The sequence below is a fragment of the Pyrus communis genome, chromosome 17, assembly GCF_963583255.1.
Source record: "Pyrus communis chromosome 17, drPyrComm1.1, whole genome shotgun sequence".
Taxonomy (NCBI): Eukaryota; Viridiplantae; Streptophyta; class Magnoliopsida; order Rosales; family Rosaceae; genus Pyrus; species Pyrus communis.
In genome coordinates this window covers 19,519,261-19,538,341 of record NC_084819.1, presented here as the reverse complement: position 1 = coordinate 19,538,341, position 19,081 = coordinate 19,519,261, and the positions used below count along the sequence as shown (strand labels likewise).

The 19,081-nt window shown below is 36.9% G+C and overlaps 2 protein-coding genes and 1 pseudogene across 3 annotated transcripts; 1 reads left to right on the top strand and 2 right to left on the bottom strand.

Annotated features, from left to right (window-relative positions):
* Window positions 1-1,697: 1,697 nt before the first annotated feature.
* Window positions 1,698-3,545, bottom strand: LOC137722178 (uncharacterized). The gene has a single exon (XM_068461142.1). It carries the CDS (start codon window positions 3,543-3,545, stop codon window positions 1,698-1,700), a length of 1,848 nt encoding a protein of 615 aa, XP_068317243.1.
* Window positions 3,546-4,138: 593 nt separating this feature from the next.
* LOC137722176 (nucleoside hydrolase 3-like) lies at window positions 4,139-10,387 on the top strand (annotated as a pseudogene).
* Window positions 10,388-12,478: 2,091 nt separating this feature from the next.
* On the bottom strand, window positions 12,479-14,442 carry LOC137722305 (histidine-containing phosphotransfer protein 1-like). Of its 2 annotated transcripts, XM_068461271.1 has the most exons (6): window positions 14,214-14,437; window positions 13,928-14,058; window positions 13,717-13,785; window positions 13,103-13,174; window positions 12,919-12,991; window positions 12,479-12,818 (listed from the first exon to the last, which is right to left on the bottom strand). In XM_068461271.1, the coding sequence occupies exons 1-6, from the start codon at window positions 14,304-14,306 to the stop codon at window positions 12,774-12,776; spliced, it is 483 nt and encodes a 160-aa protein (XP_068317372.1). In that variant the 5' UTR covers window positions 14,307-14,437; the 3' UTR covers window positions 12,479-12,773. The 2 variants fall into 2 exon arrangements, with proteins under 2 accessions (XP_068317372.1, XP_068317373.1); XM_068461272.1 differs by lacking the exon at window positions 13,717-13,785 and having other exon boundaries at window positions 14,214-14,442.
* Between the last annotated feature and the right edge of the window lie 4,639 nt (window positions 14,443-19,081).

The window sequence follows — 19,081 nt, the reverse complement described above, 5'->3', positions numbered from 1 at the left end:
GTTGATAGATGAAGATGAAAGTGTTTAAACACACATATATTTCGGTGTGACTGTTAAACACTAATTATGCATTGTTGTCAATATACTTTCTATTGAGTTGTTGAATGATAAAAGTTGATAGATGAAGATGAAAGTGTTTTTAAAACATAGATTCTCATTGTGACTGCCACACACTCATTTACACTCTCGTCATCATACTTATCTATTAAGTTGTTGAATGATAGAAGTTGATAGATAAAAGAAACTGTTTTTACACATATATGTCGGTGTGACTGGCACACCTAGTTATACACCGTGGTCAGCATATTTATTTACTAAGTTGTTGAATGACAGAAATTGAAAGATGAAGACGAAAGTGTTTTTAAAACACGAAAATTTCAGTGTGACGGCCACGCACGGATTATATACTGTCGTCAACATACTTATTTACTAATATTATACATTGTTGATCTTAATTTATGAACATAGAGTACATGGATCATTAATATTATGTGATTGTGTGATGGTATGACGCAACTGCATGATCTTACAAGTTACAACTATTCTAAAAAGCTCTCCTTAAAACATGTTGATAATAATGAAATTAAAATATCTTTAAGTTTTCCAGCGATAGTCTTAAAGTCGATAATGAAACTAAATGGTTTTTAAATTTCCAAGTGATCGTATAAAAGACTCTAAACTTAACTAATCTAATCAAAACAACAGATGACGATTCGAACTTAAGTTATGAATGAGAGACACGCTGCTTGAGCCAACTTGTCTACAACTGTGTCTGCAGTACACATGAAATTTTTAGTGGAAAAGACTACAAGTTCTGAATACAGAGCTTTGTTATGGGCAAAGGCATAGGAACCCAAAGCCCACGGAAGGAAAAGGCTTAGGAGCCAATACATACTTCTCCAAAATAGCAGGCTTCTCTTATATACATTCATTGAGCAATGGACGAGTACAATCTGAATAAAAACATAGTAAATTAACCATTCATTGGAAATAGTCTACTAGCGGGCGGCTATCGCCCTCTCTACCTCTCCCGTCACGTGAAATTCTGGGAAACGCTTGATCTTTCAAAAGTTCCATTTGCCATCAACTAAAACGCAAAACAATTGACCACTGAACGGTTAGCTTGAGCCTTCGTGCAATGTTGACGCAATTATTTTATTGCACAACAAACACTAACATTTGACCAGTTTTATCTCCGCATTAGTATATATTTCATCACGTAACGTGTGTCACACGATGATATATACGGGAGATAACATGGGTATATATACCGGTGATACCACAGTTGTACCAAGCCAAAAGGACAGAGAACCCCCTTGATTACAGGTTGAGAAAGATAGTTTCCTTCCATACAACATCGATTTTGTAGTGCGAGTAGCGTAGGAGCATCCGAGTGGAAGCGACTGATCTAACAAGCATATGTTTACCAGTTCCATGTGGAATGACACAGATCATATGAACATCAATAGGAAGGAAGCTAACGTTGTAACGAAATTGCACAAACGGATATGGAGAACAAGATTTGGTATTCATATTCCTTCTTACAGAAAAAAGACAGCATATCAAAGTATCCCATGAGACCGATTTCTGCAACAAAAACATTATTATCTAGATTAGAAGTTGTTAAGGGACAAACATGACATGACATTGCCATGCTGCTTGATCCAAGAACAAAATTGTCTACCAAACCGAGCCACTCAGCGTGATTTGGAAACATATGCAATTGAAGCTGCAGCAATAAGGGTTGTCACCGAGGAGATCAGAGTCCAGAAACTCTTCTTCGTCTGCGCCTCTGATGACTTCTGCAGAGACTCGAGTTGTTTCTGCAAGTCTCCAACCATCTTCTCCTTGTTTCTGAAAGCATTCTGTATGGCATCCAACTCCGCCACATATGGCTGAATTTCTTCCCCAACATTGTGATCACTGGTAGCCACTTCTTCCTTGCCTTTGGATGTTGAAGATATGTGTGCTGTGGTGTTCTTCAGCATAGTCAAAGCTCGCGTCAACTTGGTTCCTTCTGATTCAAATTTAGCCTCCCAATCACGAATTTTCCTCTGAGCCTCGACAAGGTTCTTCTGCATCAAATCTTTTTCCTTAACCAATGATTCCGACCGGCTCTCCATGGCCTTGTTTTCCTCGGCAATGTTCTCACTAACACTCCTCAGTTTCTCCAACTCTTTCTTGATTTCTTTAATTGTCTTCTCCCTCCCCGAAATAGTCAGCATTAAGTCTTCCACTTTCTTCTTCTCCCCATCCAACTTCTTCAGAGCCTCTGCCTTCTCCTGCGTAACACGATCAAGGGCATCTTTATATTGACTAACTTCAGAAACCAACCGCGCATTCTTGTCCTTCTGCTCGTCGGATGAATTTTGCAACGTACACACAAAATCCCTTTCTTTTACTACTTGACTTATCAATTCAGCAATTTCTTTCTCTTGCTTCACTTTTGCCTCCTCAATCTCACTCTTCTTTAGCTCGATTTCCTTGATTCTTTCCTCCTTTTTCTTCAATTCCTCAGTAACCATATCCAAAAGTTGCTTCTGTGATTTTACTTCTTCATTTAACTTCTCGAAACTCTGCTCCTTCTCCCTCTTCTCTTCCCCCAAAACCTTAATCTCCCTCTCCAGCACCTCTCCCGTCCCCATAGCCTGCTCAACACTCTTCTCCAACTCCAAAACCTTCATCTGCAACGCTTCATTCTCCTTCCTCAAACCCAATTCTATATTACTCAACTGTCCCGCTTCATTCTCCAATTGAAAAATCCTTGCTTCCTGCCCGGTCTTTTCCTTCTCAATCTCATTCTTTTCTCTCACAACCCTCTCAATCTCCCTCTTCAAGTCCTCGATCGCTCTCTCCGACTCAGCATGCTTCATCTCGGCCAACTCCTTCTCTCTCATTGCAATTTCAACCTCCCTTTCCTTCCCAAACTTCTCCTGCACCAACCCATCACATTGCACTTTCAACTTCTCAAATTCCTCGCCGAAAACCCTCTCTTTCTTCTCCATTTCCACCACTTTCAACTTCAACTCATTCGCCTCCTCGGCCACCCCACCAAAATCTCTCTTCACACAATCCCTCTCCCGGCACACTCTGCTCAGCTTCCCCATCTCGATTTCGAGCCCACCGGCAAGCTCCTCCACATCCCTCTTCAGCCCCACAATCTCACCCTCTCTCTCACTCATCGCCTTCTCAACCTCAGCTTTCTCTCTCATCATTTGCCCCAACTGGGCCAGAACAAAAACACCATAAACACTCATTTCCAACTCCAACCCAACATTTTCCTCGCTCTTCCAACTCAACTCGCTCACAAGCGACTCGCTTTCCACCCGGAACCGACTCAGCTGGGACTCCAAACCCGCCTTGGCCTGCACCAGAGCCTCCACCTGCTGCCGGCGGTCCTTGGTCTCCTTGAGCAGCAGAGAGTTGAGGGACTTGAGGTTCTCGAGCTTCTCGGAGGGCTCGTCCATTGTGGCGGCTTTGTGGGCAGTGTGGTGGGTTTCTTCTTTGGTGTCAATGGGTTGATGGGTCACTTTCTTTTTGCCCATTTTTTGCGGTTGATGTTGGTGGTGGGAAATGTGAGATTGGGGTTTTGAGAGGATTAGGGTTTTTTTCTAGGGTTCCAATGGCTGAGATGTGGCCTGTGGGGTGGGGGAACATTTATAAGGGATAGGGATTTGTGAGAGGAGAGAGAAATTGTGAGGAGAGAGAGAGAGACAAAGAGAGATGTTTAAACGTTTTGAATTTGGGGGGATGGGTTAGCATTCACATGAAGTGCTAAACCGTCAAACCAAAACCTAAAAACTTAACGGCGTTTGTACTCCAAACCCCCAAGACGCCGCCGGCACCGTCGTTCTGCGACTGCCAAGGCTGTCCCTGCTTCGACTACGACCATTTTCCCGCCACTTGCTATGCTCTGGTTCTTGGACTAAACCAGAGCAGAGCAATTTGCTTTCGAACTCCATCTTCTTTCCTCTTCACCTTCGAATTCCATCACTTTTCCCAGCACTCTTTCTCTCTCTCCCCCCACCGGAAGCACTGTGATTCCGGCGAAAGCTCGTCGCAGTTCCGGATGTAAGAGACGACATCGAGACGGCGTTTCGGTTGACTTTTCGGTTTTCAATACTGTTTAAACGTGAAAATGTTCAAAGGTAAGATCCAGCTGTCAACTTTTTATTGGTCGGTACTCTACCTGTCAGTGCGTGAGTGTTTCCCCCGGAAAATTCTTCAAACTTTGGGCCCATTGGGCCCTCTCAGGCCCAGGGATTGAGGACTTTGGTAGCTGACTGTTGGGTGGGGTGTATTTTTTTATTTTATTATCGAATTTATTTTTGTTGTTTGGAACTCTGTCGTGCGGCCACGTGTCTCAGTTCTGCATGTGGCATTGTGGATCCTCTTATGGCGGTTCTTTCTTGGGGGACCATCAATAATTAGATTGTCATTATTTTCCATAGAGAGGAGAATGAGCACAAAATATTTATTTTGTTGCGTCGATCGAAATATGTTTGGTGATGATTAATGAGTAGTGAGTGCTGCTCACTTATGGTGAAATATTGTTTGGTGATGATTGGTGACTGATGAATAGTGAGTACTGCTCATTTATGGAGAAATTATTGCTCTAAATGACTGGATTGTTCGGATTGAAAAATTTTGTATAAATTGAGGAGCACTCACTACTCAATTCTGCACTTGGCATTGTGGATCCTCTTACAGCGGTGCTTTCTTAGGGGGCCATATGTCAACAATTAAATTGTCATTATTTTCCATAGAGAGTATAATTAGCACAAAATATTTATTTTGTTGTGTCGATCGAAATATGTTTGGTGATGACTGATGAGTAGTGAGTGCTGCTCACCTATGGAGAAATAGTGTTTGGTGATGACTGGTGACCGATGAGTAGTGAGTACTGCTCACCTATGGAGAAATTATTGCTCTAAATGATTGGATTGTTCGGATTGAAAAAATTTGTATAAATTGAGAAGCACTCACTACTCAATTATGCACGTGGCATTGTGAATCCTCTTACGGCGATGCTTTCTTGGGGGACCATATGTCAATAATTAAATTGTCATTATTTTCCACATAGAGTAGAATGAGCACAAAATATTTATTTTGTTGTGTCGATCGACATATGTTTGGTGGTAACTGATGAGTGGTGAGGGCTGCTCACCTACGGAGAAATAGTGTTTGGTGATGACTAGTGACACTGATCGATGAGTAGTGAGTGCTGCTCGCTTCGGATTGAAAAAATTTGTATAAATTGAGAAGCTGTATGATAATTATTTTATTTTTAGTTTTTTTTAATTAAATTGAAATTTTGTTTGATAACTCCTCCAGTTTCGGGATGAGGTTTCAAAAAATCAAAAATGAAAAATAATTTCTTTGAGTTCTTAAAATTTGGCCTTAAATTTTTAGTTTTTGGTTTTTAGTTTTCAATTTTATTTTATTTTTTATTATTTTATTTTAGTACATCGATATTTTTACACTAAGGAGATGTGGTGTTCAGCTAAGCCACATAATGGGCAGAATTTTTAGTTTCTGGTTTTTAGTTTTCAATTTTATTTTAGTACATTGATATTTTTACACTAAGGAGATGGGGTGTTCGGCTAAGCCACATAATGGGCAGTCTAATTTGGTATCAAATTCGCCATCCACGAGATTCGAACCTAATACCTCACACTTCCAAGTGAAGAAAAATACCACCAGACCATAGTATTGAGTGGCTCAATTTAATTAAAAGTGGTTGCCAAATAAGATTTTAATTAAAAAAAAAAGTGAAAAGTAAAAACCAATACCTCAAAACTCAAAACGAAATGGTTATTAAACACATATACCTTGGCTAATGTAAGCCATTCATAAGAATTAAGAAATCAAATATTGATCGACAAGACCGTTTTATCACCGTAACATTATTCTTTTTAAGGAAAAAATACTATAGATGCAAGATATAGAAGGGAAATTAATAATTTCTCTTTTGCAAGATATAGAAAGGAAAAATGATCTCTGCACACTTTTGTTTCCCTTTTGTCATGCCCGCCTAAACTTAATTTTGTCCCTTGAACTACCTGTTAGTTGAATTAACGCATTTGCATGGCTTAGAAACACAACAGGGTATTCCTGATGAAAATAAACTGCTAATCTTGTCGCAATTAGTTTGTCACTTATCTCTGCTGTCTAGTGGTTTGTCTTCGCTTGTAAGTAAGAGATTTTAATTTCGATTCTCGTTTATGGTGAGTCCGAACCAAATTATTATGAATGACTTATTATGCGGTTTAGTACAAATCCTCCATCCCTCAGTGTAAACATAATATATATATATATATATGTTATCATATTGAAAAGGCTGTAAATAATCTTTAATTAAAAAAATGCAAAAATCATTTCTTATATACATTTTTTTTTTCAAATAGAGAAAAATTATGTGATATTAGCTCTTCGGCAAAAGGTTACTTGCGAAAAAAGACTACTACACCCAAAAACCCCCCACACTTCACTCATCCACCGAATTTACAAATGCATTACTTATCACTACAACTTTCATATATAAGTAGGAAGTGAAATTAAGTAATAGGAAGAAAAACTCACAAAATGCAATGATAAAAAAAGAAGAAGACAATAGTTGCCTTAGTCTTCATGTTTTCTGGACTGTGTCACATTTTGAATTGATAAGATGATCAATTAGTGATTGTTTTGCACTTTAGCAAGTGAGCCCTTTGCACTATATTTATATTATGGATGTTTCATGTTTATGGTAGAAAATTACAAAAACTAAGTTAGATTTATAAAAGAACAGAATTCTGAATTTTGAGAGTTATTTCTAAATTTTCTTGTATGGTATCACCCGTATCACCCAAAAAATATATTTCATACAAAATGCAAAAGTATATGAACTTTCTATAATTTAAAAACAAATGGCGAAAAATAGGAATAAAAAAAAATAAAAAAAAAAGAATGGTACACCATATTAGTAAAAAATGTGATTTCTTGACATTTTCCTTTGTGAATATGATATTTGTTGATATCACTAAAACAAAAATAGAGGCGTTTTGATATAGTTGCCTTGATTTTGAATTTTTAAATCAAACAAAAGTTCAAAGCCAAATTTTTTTTGTGGTCTTTGTGGTGACACGCTAATTTTAAATTGACTCTTACGATACAAAAGTTGATGTGTGGATGATAATTATAGGTGGTAAATTCATATCAATTTTTGATCTATTCATTTTGAACTCATAATTTAAGGGTATATTCATATTTTCATATCAACTTTTGGTTATTTTTCCAGATTTCTCAAAACCATTAGCAATTATACAGCCCCACCCTTCACTGACCGCTCTCGCCAGCCAAAACCACCCTTCATAATTTAAGGGTATATTCATATTTTCATATCAACCTGCTCAGATAAGGGCACTTCAGTGCTGTGTGGTGACATTAGTAATCTGTTTCAACAAGACAGCAATCCGTATGGAGAGTACAATATCTTTGGAGATCCTTTTGCTGCAAACATGGTATATAGTTGTTTGATGGTCATTCTGTGCTTAACGTACAATATTGGTAGTGATCATGAACAAATCAGGTATTACATTGTGGTGTCCCGGTCACGCTAGTTCCTCTGGATGCAACAAGAACGATTCCTCAATATGAGACTTCTTTCAAAGCATTTGAACAGAAACAGGAGAAATACGAAGCACAAAGTAGCTTCCAGTCCTCGAAAATGGTTCGTGATACATGGTGGAATGATGAATGTTATAAGGCTTTTCTTCTATGTATGAGCTAAAATTCTGAAACGTTAAGATGATTGTCTACCTCTGATATATATTCATGAGATACTGACTATTTCGCAGGAATTTTCCATATGGGATCCTTTTATGGTTGGTGTAGCGCTATCTCAAATGCGTAATTTAGAGAAAGATCACAGAGAAAATGAATTTTCCAAATTGGAATACATGAACCTCGCAGTGATAACTTCAAACAGACCTTATGGAATGTCAGACGGCTCAAACCCTCTGATCATTGGTGGGCGTTTGATCCCAAAGTTCGGTTTACAGAAGAATGGGGTAATGGGAATGGAATACCCGTTTTGCCTCTTCGTGTAGCATTGTCCAAAGTTCAGTTGGTTGTTACACCAGTTTCTTTGTTATACATTTACCGATTTCTTGATAATTCTACGCCTTTTAAGATGTAACAACCAACTGAACTTTGGACAATGCTACACGAAGGAGACAACTGGCGCGGAAGTAGTTAGCGTATATATTGCAACAGAAGCTAAGCGTGATCATGACAGTAATAATACTCGTGCCAAAGATTTACGATAGTTTCTTGGATGTAAGCTAGTTCTGGACTACAACGCACCAATTTTTAGGTCAATATGTGTTCTCCATTCAATTAAGACATACAAAAATTTCTTGGATAACTTATTTCCTTTTGTACTTGATAGATAATGGTAACTTCAATAATTGAGTCAAATGCAGGTTAAAACTCGACCTAAGAAACTGGATGGCCGAATATTATAACACAGCATCCACTCCACGAGAGTGTACAGACTTTGAAAACAAGATTTTGGAAAGAAGTTATTGGGTAAATCCCTAGTATTTGATATAATATGAGTGCTGGAGACTTTCTAGCTCTTCTAAAATTACCTGTGGAGCGGATCAACCTAAAGGTATGATACTGCCTTCATAAGCTTTCTGAGGTTTGGTGCTAGTGCTACACATGCACTAATACAAATGAATAGCTTAACTGAGTAGTTTTGTAGGACGGCATGCTAGCAATTACACATTTTTGCAGGGCAACATACATGCCTTTGAAGATGTAGCTCTTAATATACAAAATGATGTCTCCACAGAATACAAGTTAGTGCTAATGGCTGGGCAACCGCTGCAACCATAGATGTTGTTTATGACATACTACATATATATGATGGGCCGTGATGATATTCTGGTTGGTCTCGGAAATGTGTTTGAAGTTGGTCAATATTATTCATCTTTCGCTTCCCTCGGACAGCCAATTGCAATAGAGGTGTGGAAGACCATTGTAAAATCACTCGATCCAGGATTACCTTGTTGACCAATGGACCTTTGACAAATTTAGCTGAAATCATTCTTTCGGAGAATGCAGACTCAGTGGTCCAAGTAAATGTTGTCGCTATGAAAGATTATGCCTCAATTTTTATGTCATGCTTTGATACTGGATTGACATTTTCATTGTTATGATTTCCTTGCAGGATGTATATATTGTCGGGGGACACATACGCCACGGTAACGAACAAGGTAATCTGTTCACTATTCCTTCAAACAAAAGATGGCATACAAAAGTTGTTCCGCGAATCATTAACTGTTTATCACGGTAAAACCAATTTGTCAATATGAAGAATAGTCTAACCTTTTGTAAGCCCTTGCATAATTTGATCCCTCACTGATGTGGGACTTTGTTCCTGACATTCTCACTCAATGGACATTTGACAAATTTAGCCGAAATCATTCTTTTTGAGAAAACATATTCAATGATCCAGGTAATTATTGTCACTATGAACATGCAACTGGATACGCTTATTTTGTCAAAAGGAACTTTGGTTTTTGTTGATTGAGAAATTTAAGTCTCAATTTTTTATTTGACATTTTTAATTCGAAGCCATTTTCACTGTTCTCCTTGTAGGATGTATATATCGTTGAGGGACACATTCGCCATGATAATTAACGAAAAGGAAATCTGTTCACTGTTCCTTCAAATGAATACGAAGAATTTAACATGTTTCTTAACCCTTTGGCTGCAAAGGCAGTGTTCGATTCGAAACTGAACATAACACTGATTCCTTGAGAACCCAGAAGCAAGTCAGTTCCTTCCAGGATATGCTTGATAAATTGCAGCTAACAGATAGGACTCCTGAAGCTGTATTCGCCCAGCGTCTACTTCCGAGGCTATGAAAACTGAAACTGAATCATCATAGATACCCTCACATGGTAAAGTTCCATAAAGTCAGTTTTTTCTTATTCTGTTAATCTTTCCATCTGATTAAATTCAAGTTTCTATAGTTCCGCACTGAGTAGATACGTATTAATTCTATATCGAATGATGGATGTTCACATTGTAATGTACCATAGAGCAGATTATCCATGTATCAAATTTAACGGTCATACATGCTCCCATGTCACCAAATAAGAAGTTTCATTACATTTGTCAACTACACTACTTGACTTCGAAGAACTCACTTTCTTTCCGTTCTGTCATTTCACAGGACACATTTCTGGGGGAAATCCTTGGAGCTGTAATCTTGGGCGGCAAGAAATCTCAGTTAAACCAAATCTATGAGTTTAAACCCCTCAAGGTCGTCACGAAGGAGAAATTTTTTAGTGTGCCTGGAATGGGGCGCAATATACCGAGTGTCATAATATAATTGGTTGAAATTTATTTTTCAAGTTTACAATCAATTGTATGTTACACTTAAGTGTATAGAATCATGTTTTCAACGTACTAAAAAATGTCTTGTCGGTCGCAGAGGGAGATGTGTCAGAAATCCGGCAGCTGCTTATCTATGAAAATAATTAAACATGGTTAAGATATTGAGCAGTGTAAATCCAGATGCATATTATGAACAATTTGCTAAAATATTTAGTGAGCAACAGCAGACTTTTATGTGGGAAAAAGGAGTATGGGTTTTTTCCTTGATAATTCCTACTTGATTTGTTACATTCTTGATCTTTCTAAGCCATTTTTGTTTGACAGTAAAGAAAAACTACAAGGAAAGTTAGAAATCTGAGAATACTCTTTCTCCATTTTTTCAACCTTGATTTTACTATTTCATGTAAGTAATTCTTGACAGGGGTCCATCCTCTAAGCCAGCTTACAATAATTTACCCTCCTTTGTAACTCTTATTTTCATTCCTGCCCACTTTGTTTTCTCTTATCTGATTATGACGATATTTAAATTAATCTAATTTAAACTACAAAAAAAGGAATCGAACTCTAGTGCATAAAATAAAGCAAACCGTTTTAGTCAACTTGGTTAAACCCAGTTTCAGTAGTTGGAAGATATCTCCATCATCCTACTCAACCAAATCATGAATAAGGATTGGAAGTGAATCATGGAATTATGTGGAATATTAGGTTGATTTCATAATATATTCCTACTATTTTCCATTCAAATGTAGGTGCATATTTGTCAACGTATAGGGTGGCTATCCCTACTTCAGAAGCATGGTTTGTTTTGATCATTCTCTTTCCAATAATCCTGCTACTTCCACAATAATTTGGTTATCACAATTATTAATTGGAAGAGCCAAACCAGCACCTCACTTCATCCAAAAATAATTAGAACAGAACTCTGTTTTTCAATGTTTAAATTATTTTTTTTTAAAAGTGGGTTTATCTTTGGACGATCATTGGCCAACAAGGCTTTTCACTTTGCAAGGGTCAGAAGGAGAGGGGGGGAGGGAACGTCTATTGTACGCAACCTTACCCTTTGCTTTACAAATAGATTGTTTTCATGACTCGAACCTGTGATTTGTATCATGGATGTAACAAATGTAATAATCGAAACTACTTTTAAAAGTATGACGTTCCATGTATATATTCTGTCGATCATACCTAACTATATTTTGATCCATTCTGATTTGAAAACTTCCCTAATCAATCAGCGCTACCAAAATTTCTCTAGTTCAATAAGCAGTGTGGTCTAGTGAATCGTCAGGCAAGAAAAGGAATACAAAAATATAAGATACGGTTGGACGAAGAAGAATAAAATCATACATAGAAGATACTTTGGCATTTCAGCATGCATGTATATATTATTAATGGCCGTTGTTTCCACACTACCCTCCTCCTCCAGAGTGTCCTGTCGATTATCCCACGAGTTAATTAAAATTAATTAGTACTTCTCATTCAACTAATCATCCTAACAAACTGGATTTGCCCTCCTTTTTTGATACCATAATATAATGTCCTTACCACTAGGTATATATTCCCTCATAATTTTCTAATTAAATGTAAGCAAAATTTAAAAAAAAAAAAAATATGCTAATTAGTAATTAACCAACAACCCAATAAAATGGCTGGTGGATTTTAATTTAGAGTAAATTTAGAATCGGTTCTTGATCTTTTTCACACTAGTTTAGATTTGATATTTGACCTAAAAGTTAGTTTGAGGTCCAAGAGTATAACAAAACGTGCACAATTTCTCCATTTGTTAGACATTTTTGTCAATTTGATTACGTGTCATGAGCAAGGACCCGCAATTGGTCCCTAAATTTGTACCTTAGTTTAGATTTGGTTCCTAAATTCTCACCTTAGTTTAAATTTAATCCTTGAACACATATTAATTAGTAGGACCCGTATATGTGTCATATTAGCATATTATCATTAGTTTTTATATAAGTTAACAGCAAGTAACTAATGATACATGCTTTTACTAAATTCGTAGACATCAATTAACGAATTTTTAGTTTAGGAATCAGTTGTAAACTAGAGTGAAAATTTAGAGAATAATGAGTGATGCAATATTTTTTGGCAGAGAAGCTACCAATTTCCTCTTTTAAATTGATGAACATTGAGGTAGAAAGGATTCATTAATTCACATTTTTTGCCATATAAATCAGTTCAACTCAACTTCTTTTGAGCCCCAAGCAATTTGGAGGCTCAACCAAATAGGAGATGAACAAAAAGAAGAAAGTAAAAATAGCAAGCTTCGCTGCATATCCACAGCCCCACAATGTGCTTCCCTCAGTTATTTAATCTGCTGATATCATAAACTTCCCTTCACTGGATCGATCTCTCACCATTTTGCATTACCTTGGAAGCGAACCGCCAGCCGCCACAACCTGTCTCTGCAGCTACAGGTGAACGAAGTAGAACATGATCAAAGCTTTGATACTAATTAAGACCTAGCAAAAAGGCTTGCTTTAATATGAAACAAATATTTCAACTACTCACCTCAAAAAGATTTTCCAGTTTATTTTTCACAAGTAAATACTCATGCTTCACCTGCTGCAGACATTTTATGCACCTACACCAATATTATATTTCATTCAAAATTTCATATATACATGCAAATTTTTCCCAATGTTACTCAAGCAGGGTTCAGAATTTGAATATTTTCACAATCATGAAAGATTACCATTCGACGTTCTGCTCATCGCAGAAGTTCCGGAATGAAATGCAGGCCCTCTGAACTCTCTGAGCACCAATGCTGTTAATTCAAGAGAACCAGTTTTCTTCATCAAACACCAACGGAAGAAACATAAATACAACATACACAAAACTACTAAAAAAATATAATAAAATAAAATTTCTTCTTAGAAAAATTTATACTTTCAGCTCAGAAATACTTTGGGAATGTTATGTTTAACAATGTACATTCCTTCATGTGGAACAAAGTTGGGATGACTAAAGAGCAACCAGGAGCCAACAAGGCTCCCCACTTTTGCGAGGGTTGAGGGGGCAGAGGGGGGTGATCTATCGTAGCAGTCTTAATTAACCTTTATTTTGCAAAGGGATTACTTCCACAACTCGAAGTAGTATTATTTTTTGATATAACATATCTGCTCTATGATACTTGACAAACCCTCCAAATTAAAAAGATTTTTCACTCAAATTATTGGAACTTTTGAGTCTTACTTTAATCTTCATTTCATCAAAAGTAAAACTGTTGGGAAATTTACTGGCCTATTCTATATATATTTCAAATATATTTTCAATTGAAACAGCATATATAAATGTATATATATAGACCTGGAGCTGCTACCCTTCAATTGGTGAACACTTTTATCCACAAACTTATAGTCAACACGCTGCTGATCTCTGCACCCATAAATTAAAAAATAAAAAATAAAACAGAATGAAGAGATCCTGACTGTAGAAACCCTACCAAGGAAAGAAAGCTACTTTAAAAAAGATTAAAAACTTAGAATATCAATGATGGGAAAATTTTATGAATTCTTACAGAGCTTTTGCGAGTTCATTAACAAGCCTCTCAGTATCTTGAAAGAAAAGAGACACCACTTCAACTACAAAATCTGGGTTGTTCTCATCTTGCAGTTGCTGAAGTTGGTTGAACTGTTCATCCAGAAATGCCTTCACACAAAAGAAGAAACATACTTATCACCAAAAAAGAAAAATAAAATCCAACCCAATAATCTGCAAATACAAACACACAAAATCCACCTATATATATATATCACCCTATATATCTATATGTCATAGGTATATATGTATGTATGTATACTGACCTCATCAAAGAGTGAAGCTGTGTAGTCAACCAACTGCTTCTGCAACTGAGAAACGCCATCCATGGCATCACTCCCAAGCTTTTCAACATTCATTTTTTTCTTTCTTTTATTTGAATTTTCGGAGGATTTATGAATTCATTGCACCCTTTCCTCCCCTTTAAATAGAGGAAAACTCAATGCAGGGGTTGCTCTAATTTTTATTTTGGAGTGCGAGGAGGGAAGCTCTAAATTAAGATTCCTACCTTTGTGGGCTCTAAATTATATAAATGCGCAGTACATGAACTCACCTTTTCTAGTATTCCTTACTTGATTACTTGCTACTTGCTAGCCTATTTTCACTTTCTCTTTCCTTTTTCTCTAAAAAGAGAGACAGATTATCTGCCCTCCTGTTTGAATGCCTTTCTCATCCCTTTCTATTTTGTACGATCACGGTTAAGCTACGTAACATTTTATATTGATTTTTTTATAAAGATAATAAGACAAAAACAATAGGAATATAAAATGTTTATCTAATTTAACCGTGATCGCATAAATATGAGGAGATGAGAATAACATCCAAACAGGAGGGCAGACAATATGCCTCTTTAGCACCACAAGATCCAAAACCTCCTGCCATGTACCGTTCACCTTCCCCTTCTTTTTCTTTTGAGTAATTATTTCTCTCTCTCTCCCTCTCCGTAAAAGATTTCAGTATAACTGACTGATTAGGTCATTTTCAATATTGGATAAACCGCTGTGAGTGTTAAGTAAAATCAAAATACAGGAAGTCATATTATTTAGAAAGTAAATCCACAGGAAGTCATATTATTTAGTGTAATACATAATTTTTTCTGAGGTGTGCTACCTACACATTCCTTTTTACTTCTCACACATCCTCTTATATGTGGGGGCATGATTATTTCTACATTGATTATTACCTTATTAGTGCAATGATAACATTTGAGATTATATTAAGAGAGCTTTACCCACATTTGGGCCAACTTCTACTCTTTTAACTGAAGAGAGCTTTACCCACATTTGAGCCAACTTCAAGTGATATGATGAGAAAGTGACCCCAGACAATGTTGCATCCATATCTTCTGGATTTTTATTATTTTTGATAGATTTTGTCTTCTTCTTAAATTAAAAATAATAATGAAATTTGTCAAATAAGAGGGCATCGCTCATCACATTAACAATAAAAGCGAATTTTTAACATTTCTAAGCGCCAAAATTATAATTTATAGAAGTTGGTATAATAAAGTAATAAACTTTTCAGCTTTGAATTTTACGAAATGCTTTATTGGTCATTCGGTGATTAAAAAAAATGTATGATCCTTAATTATATATTGATTTTGATATGAAAAATGAACAATAAGTATACGTATTTTTAGTGTTTATATATGTATTGTTAGTCGCCAAATGAGCAGGAGACGAGACCCTAGATTCCAATAAAGTATTGAACTTTTGTTGTCTGGATTCTCAAAGAAAATGCGTACTTCAAGTTAACCTCTCCACCTTTCTTTTTCACTTGCCTGCTTTCACAATATTAAACGTTGATCCCTCAATCTTTTGAAGATTCTTTATAATTAATTGGATGTTGGTCTTGTCTTTGTTGGTTGTTTGAGTTGTTGCATTTTGATTGGCTGCTGCCTTTGGTGTGGATAATTGGCTAATACCAGGTAACTGAAAACAAACAGGGACAATTCATTCAGCACAAAGGCCTCTCTCTCTGGTTTTAGTCTTAAACTGGCCCTACTCCTTCAACAAACCATGTGGTTTCAGTCGTCGATCTTTCAATTTTTCTGGCATAGGACACGTGTGGGTAGTTCAAAGCATTGTGTAAGGGTGGACACTGGACAGTGCATGTATGTATGGGATTTTGGTGCATGTGGTTGCAGGTGTCAGAAATTTTGAGGCATCGTTCTTGGGTTGAGGATGATTTTGTTAGGTGTCAGAAATTTTGAGGCATCGTTTTTGGGTTGAGGATGATTTTGTTATCTACACGTAACATGTTGGAAGTGAGAACTTCATAAACCAGGACGCTAACTCTATCCCGTTATGAGTGGTACGTAACTCATAACGTACTCTATCCCGTTGAGTCTATCCCGATGTTATGTAAGAGAATGCGGTTATGAGTGGTACGTAACTCTATCCTGTTGAGTCTTTTTTATCCCTCTCTTGCAAGGGGTGTATTGGAATGATTTCATTCAAATGAGAAACGATTTTTTGTTAGGGTTTTGTGAGAAATGAGAATTGTTTCGTGACAATAATGTTTGCTACTTATGGAATCGGGATGTCGAGATGGTTGTGTTCTAAACTATTATACGTGGGGACAATTAATGGTTAGAACACAAGGTGATGCGTGATAGGTTTAGAACATCATCCTCTTGACGTTTGTGTTCGCGTAAAACACTCTTATTGCAATGGGTGCTTTGGCACGATTTCATTCAAATTGGAAATGACATTTTGTTAAGCACGCTCCGATTGCCGACCCACCACGCTCACCCTGTCGTCTTCCGGCCTCCAGTTATCAAAAACTGACCAAGTCCTCCCAGATAGGGAGAGAAGTGAGTTAGAGAGAGAATGAGAAGAGGGAAGAAGACAAACATGAAAAAGCAAAAGAGAAAGTTAATTGATGATAGCCATTCAATTTTCGGTTGAACATACATGATTGAAGAATCCGGATGAAAGGGATCCGAAGATGATCATATTCCATTTTTGTGGCTCAATTTGGATTAACCTCAATGTGAGTTGTCACTCACAGTCCCTTTGGTGATGATCAGCTTGGTTGGAAACGTATGACTTTGGAATTTGGATAAGCTTCGATCTCCTTTGTGATTTTTTCATTCAATCTTTAATATTTTATACCCATCAATCAAAGATCAAACCCAAATGGATTGGTGGAAGAATTACCGTGGGGCCTCGCGTGATTTACAAGTCTCCTCTTACCTTGACCCAAATTTCGTTTAGCTTTTGCTTTACCAACAAGCACTTCCTACAACCTTATTTCAACAAAAAAATCATTCTGTACAACCATTGTTATTCATAAAAGTGCTTTAGTGGGTTGGCCAATGGACATGGCATTGGTAAGTTTTCCGATTCCCATACCTAAGGACTTCAAGGAATTGGTGATCCAAAGGCACCTTGACCCCCTCATATAACATTATTAGGATTAGGTTTGCTTTAAATAGTATGTAGTGATCTCAGAACCAGCCACACGCTTAGAATATTGGTACTTGGCCGACAATTACAAATTCCTCTTGATGAGATATGAGAATCAACACGATTAATATGACTAAAATGGAAAACACGTGAAATATCTCAAATGCTCATGTATATATACCACGTAAAGCAGTACAATTGATACTACTAGAGTCGTACACGAATGATCAAATTGAATTAAAAGTTATCGATTAGACATTTCACGTGTTACGTTCTATTTTAGTCATATTAGTCGTGTTCATTTTTCATTTTCAGCTAAAAAGATTTGTAATTGTCATATAACGGTCAATTCCCTCTTTATTACCCTCGACGCCCAACTGAGAGAAATTTCAATGCCGCATTTAGATACCCTTCTATCTACCCCTAGCCCCTCCACCACTAAGAATATTGTCTTCTTCACCCCGTTTAAAAATACTTACATGACACGGGTTCATACTCTACCCCCCAAACTAGATAGCTAGGGCGTGGCTTGGAATTTTATCGCATCACTAAACACAAGAACAATAGAGAGACCACATGAAGGAAGTGACTCATTTCCAACCTTATTGGTGAGGACAAATCCAATTCCACAAAGGACAAAACTCTAGACCGTTTTCAACCCGACCGAGCATGCCATGGGGTTCCAATGCCATAGGGCCCAAGCCCCTAACTCCCTTGTGGCTTCTGTACACAATCACGCTCTTCAAATCTATCAGAGGATCTTGCATCGGAAGGATTTATTGTCACATATCATCTCGCTTCAACAATGAAATGTTAAAGAAAGAAAAATTCTTTTTTTTTTTTTTTTTTTTTCCAAATAGAAAAAGTTTAGACGATTTTAATCGTTCAGTAACGGTCGCATACGAAGAACTTATCCTCATCTTAAAGGAAGAAGACCATTACACCCAAAAACTCTCACCCGTGCCTCCTCCAAAAACTCTCGATACATTGTATTACTGATCCAAAATGCTACAATTGCGGTAAATTCTGCAATCAAATTGGATCACCATTTTTGGTAGGAGATTTGAAATTACAAAAGGGAGGGACCACTCCATTCTCCATTTCCTTCCCCAAATCTCCATCTTGATATGAAGGGCATCAAAGGGGGACCCACAATTTTTAAAAGGATCTAGGTTCCTACTGCCCCCATTATTTAAAATTTAATTGAATGGTAGGCCACAAAAGTACAAAAATGTAGCATGTTTTTGGGGTATCCAAAGCCATGAATCTGTCAAAGCTTTGCCTCAATGTTTTCTCGGTAAGTAATAAGTAGTTCTTGTACCAAACAATTGTACATCCACAAAAGTTTGATAAATGCTACAGGAAGTCTTACAAAAGTGGAATCCTTTCTAGACTGTCTCTCATTTCATAGTTTAACGTCAATTTTCGTATTAATTTTATAAAATATTATGTAAAAAACATAATGTGATAAAGAGTCTCGCTTTAATGTGACAGAAAGTTCTGCTTTTGAAAGAATCCTGTTAACGTTTCTCAATTATGGTGGTGCATTATTCTCACTGCTTGGGAAAGACAGAAAAATAGCCACAGGTTTTTCAACAATCTTTTTCCTTTTGTTTGTCTGCCTCGAAAACAAAAGAAAATGCACGCCATACACACACACACACACACACACACACACACACAAATCCATACACAATCGTATATAGCTATTGTGCACGTGAGTA

Bases quoted from the DNA above. Each gene is read 5' to 3' on its own strand.
- LOC137722178 (XM_068461142.1), bottom strand. From the start codon at position 3,545: ATGGGCAAAAAGAAAGTGACCCATCAACCCATTGACACCAAAGAAGAA.
- LOC137722305 (XM_068461271.1), bottom strand. From the start codon at position 14,306: ATGAATGTTGAAAAGCTTGGGAGTGATGCCATGGATGGCGTTTCTCAG. The intron at 14,059-14,213 runs GTCAGTATACAT...TTTTGTGTGAAG, and splicing joins CAGCTTCACTCTTTGATGAG to GCATTTCTGGATGAACAGTT. The intron at 12,992-13,102 runs GTAATCTTTCAT...ATATTGGTGTAG, and splicing joins GATGAGCAGAACGTCGAATG to GTGCATAAAATGTCTGCAGC.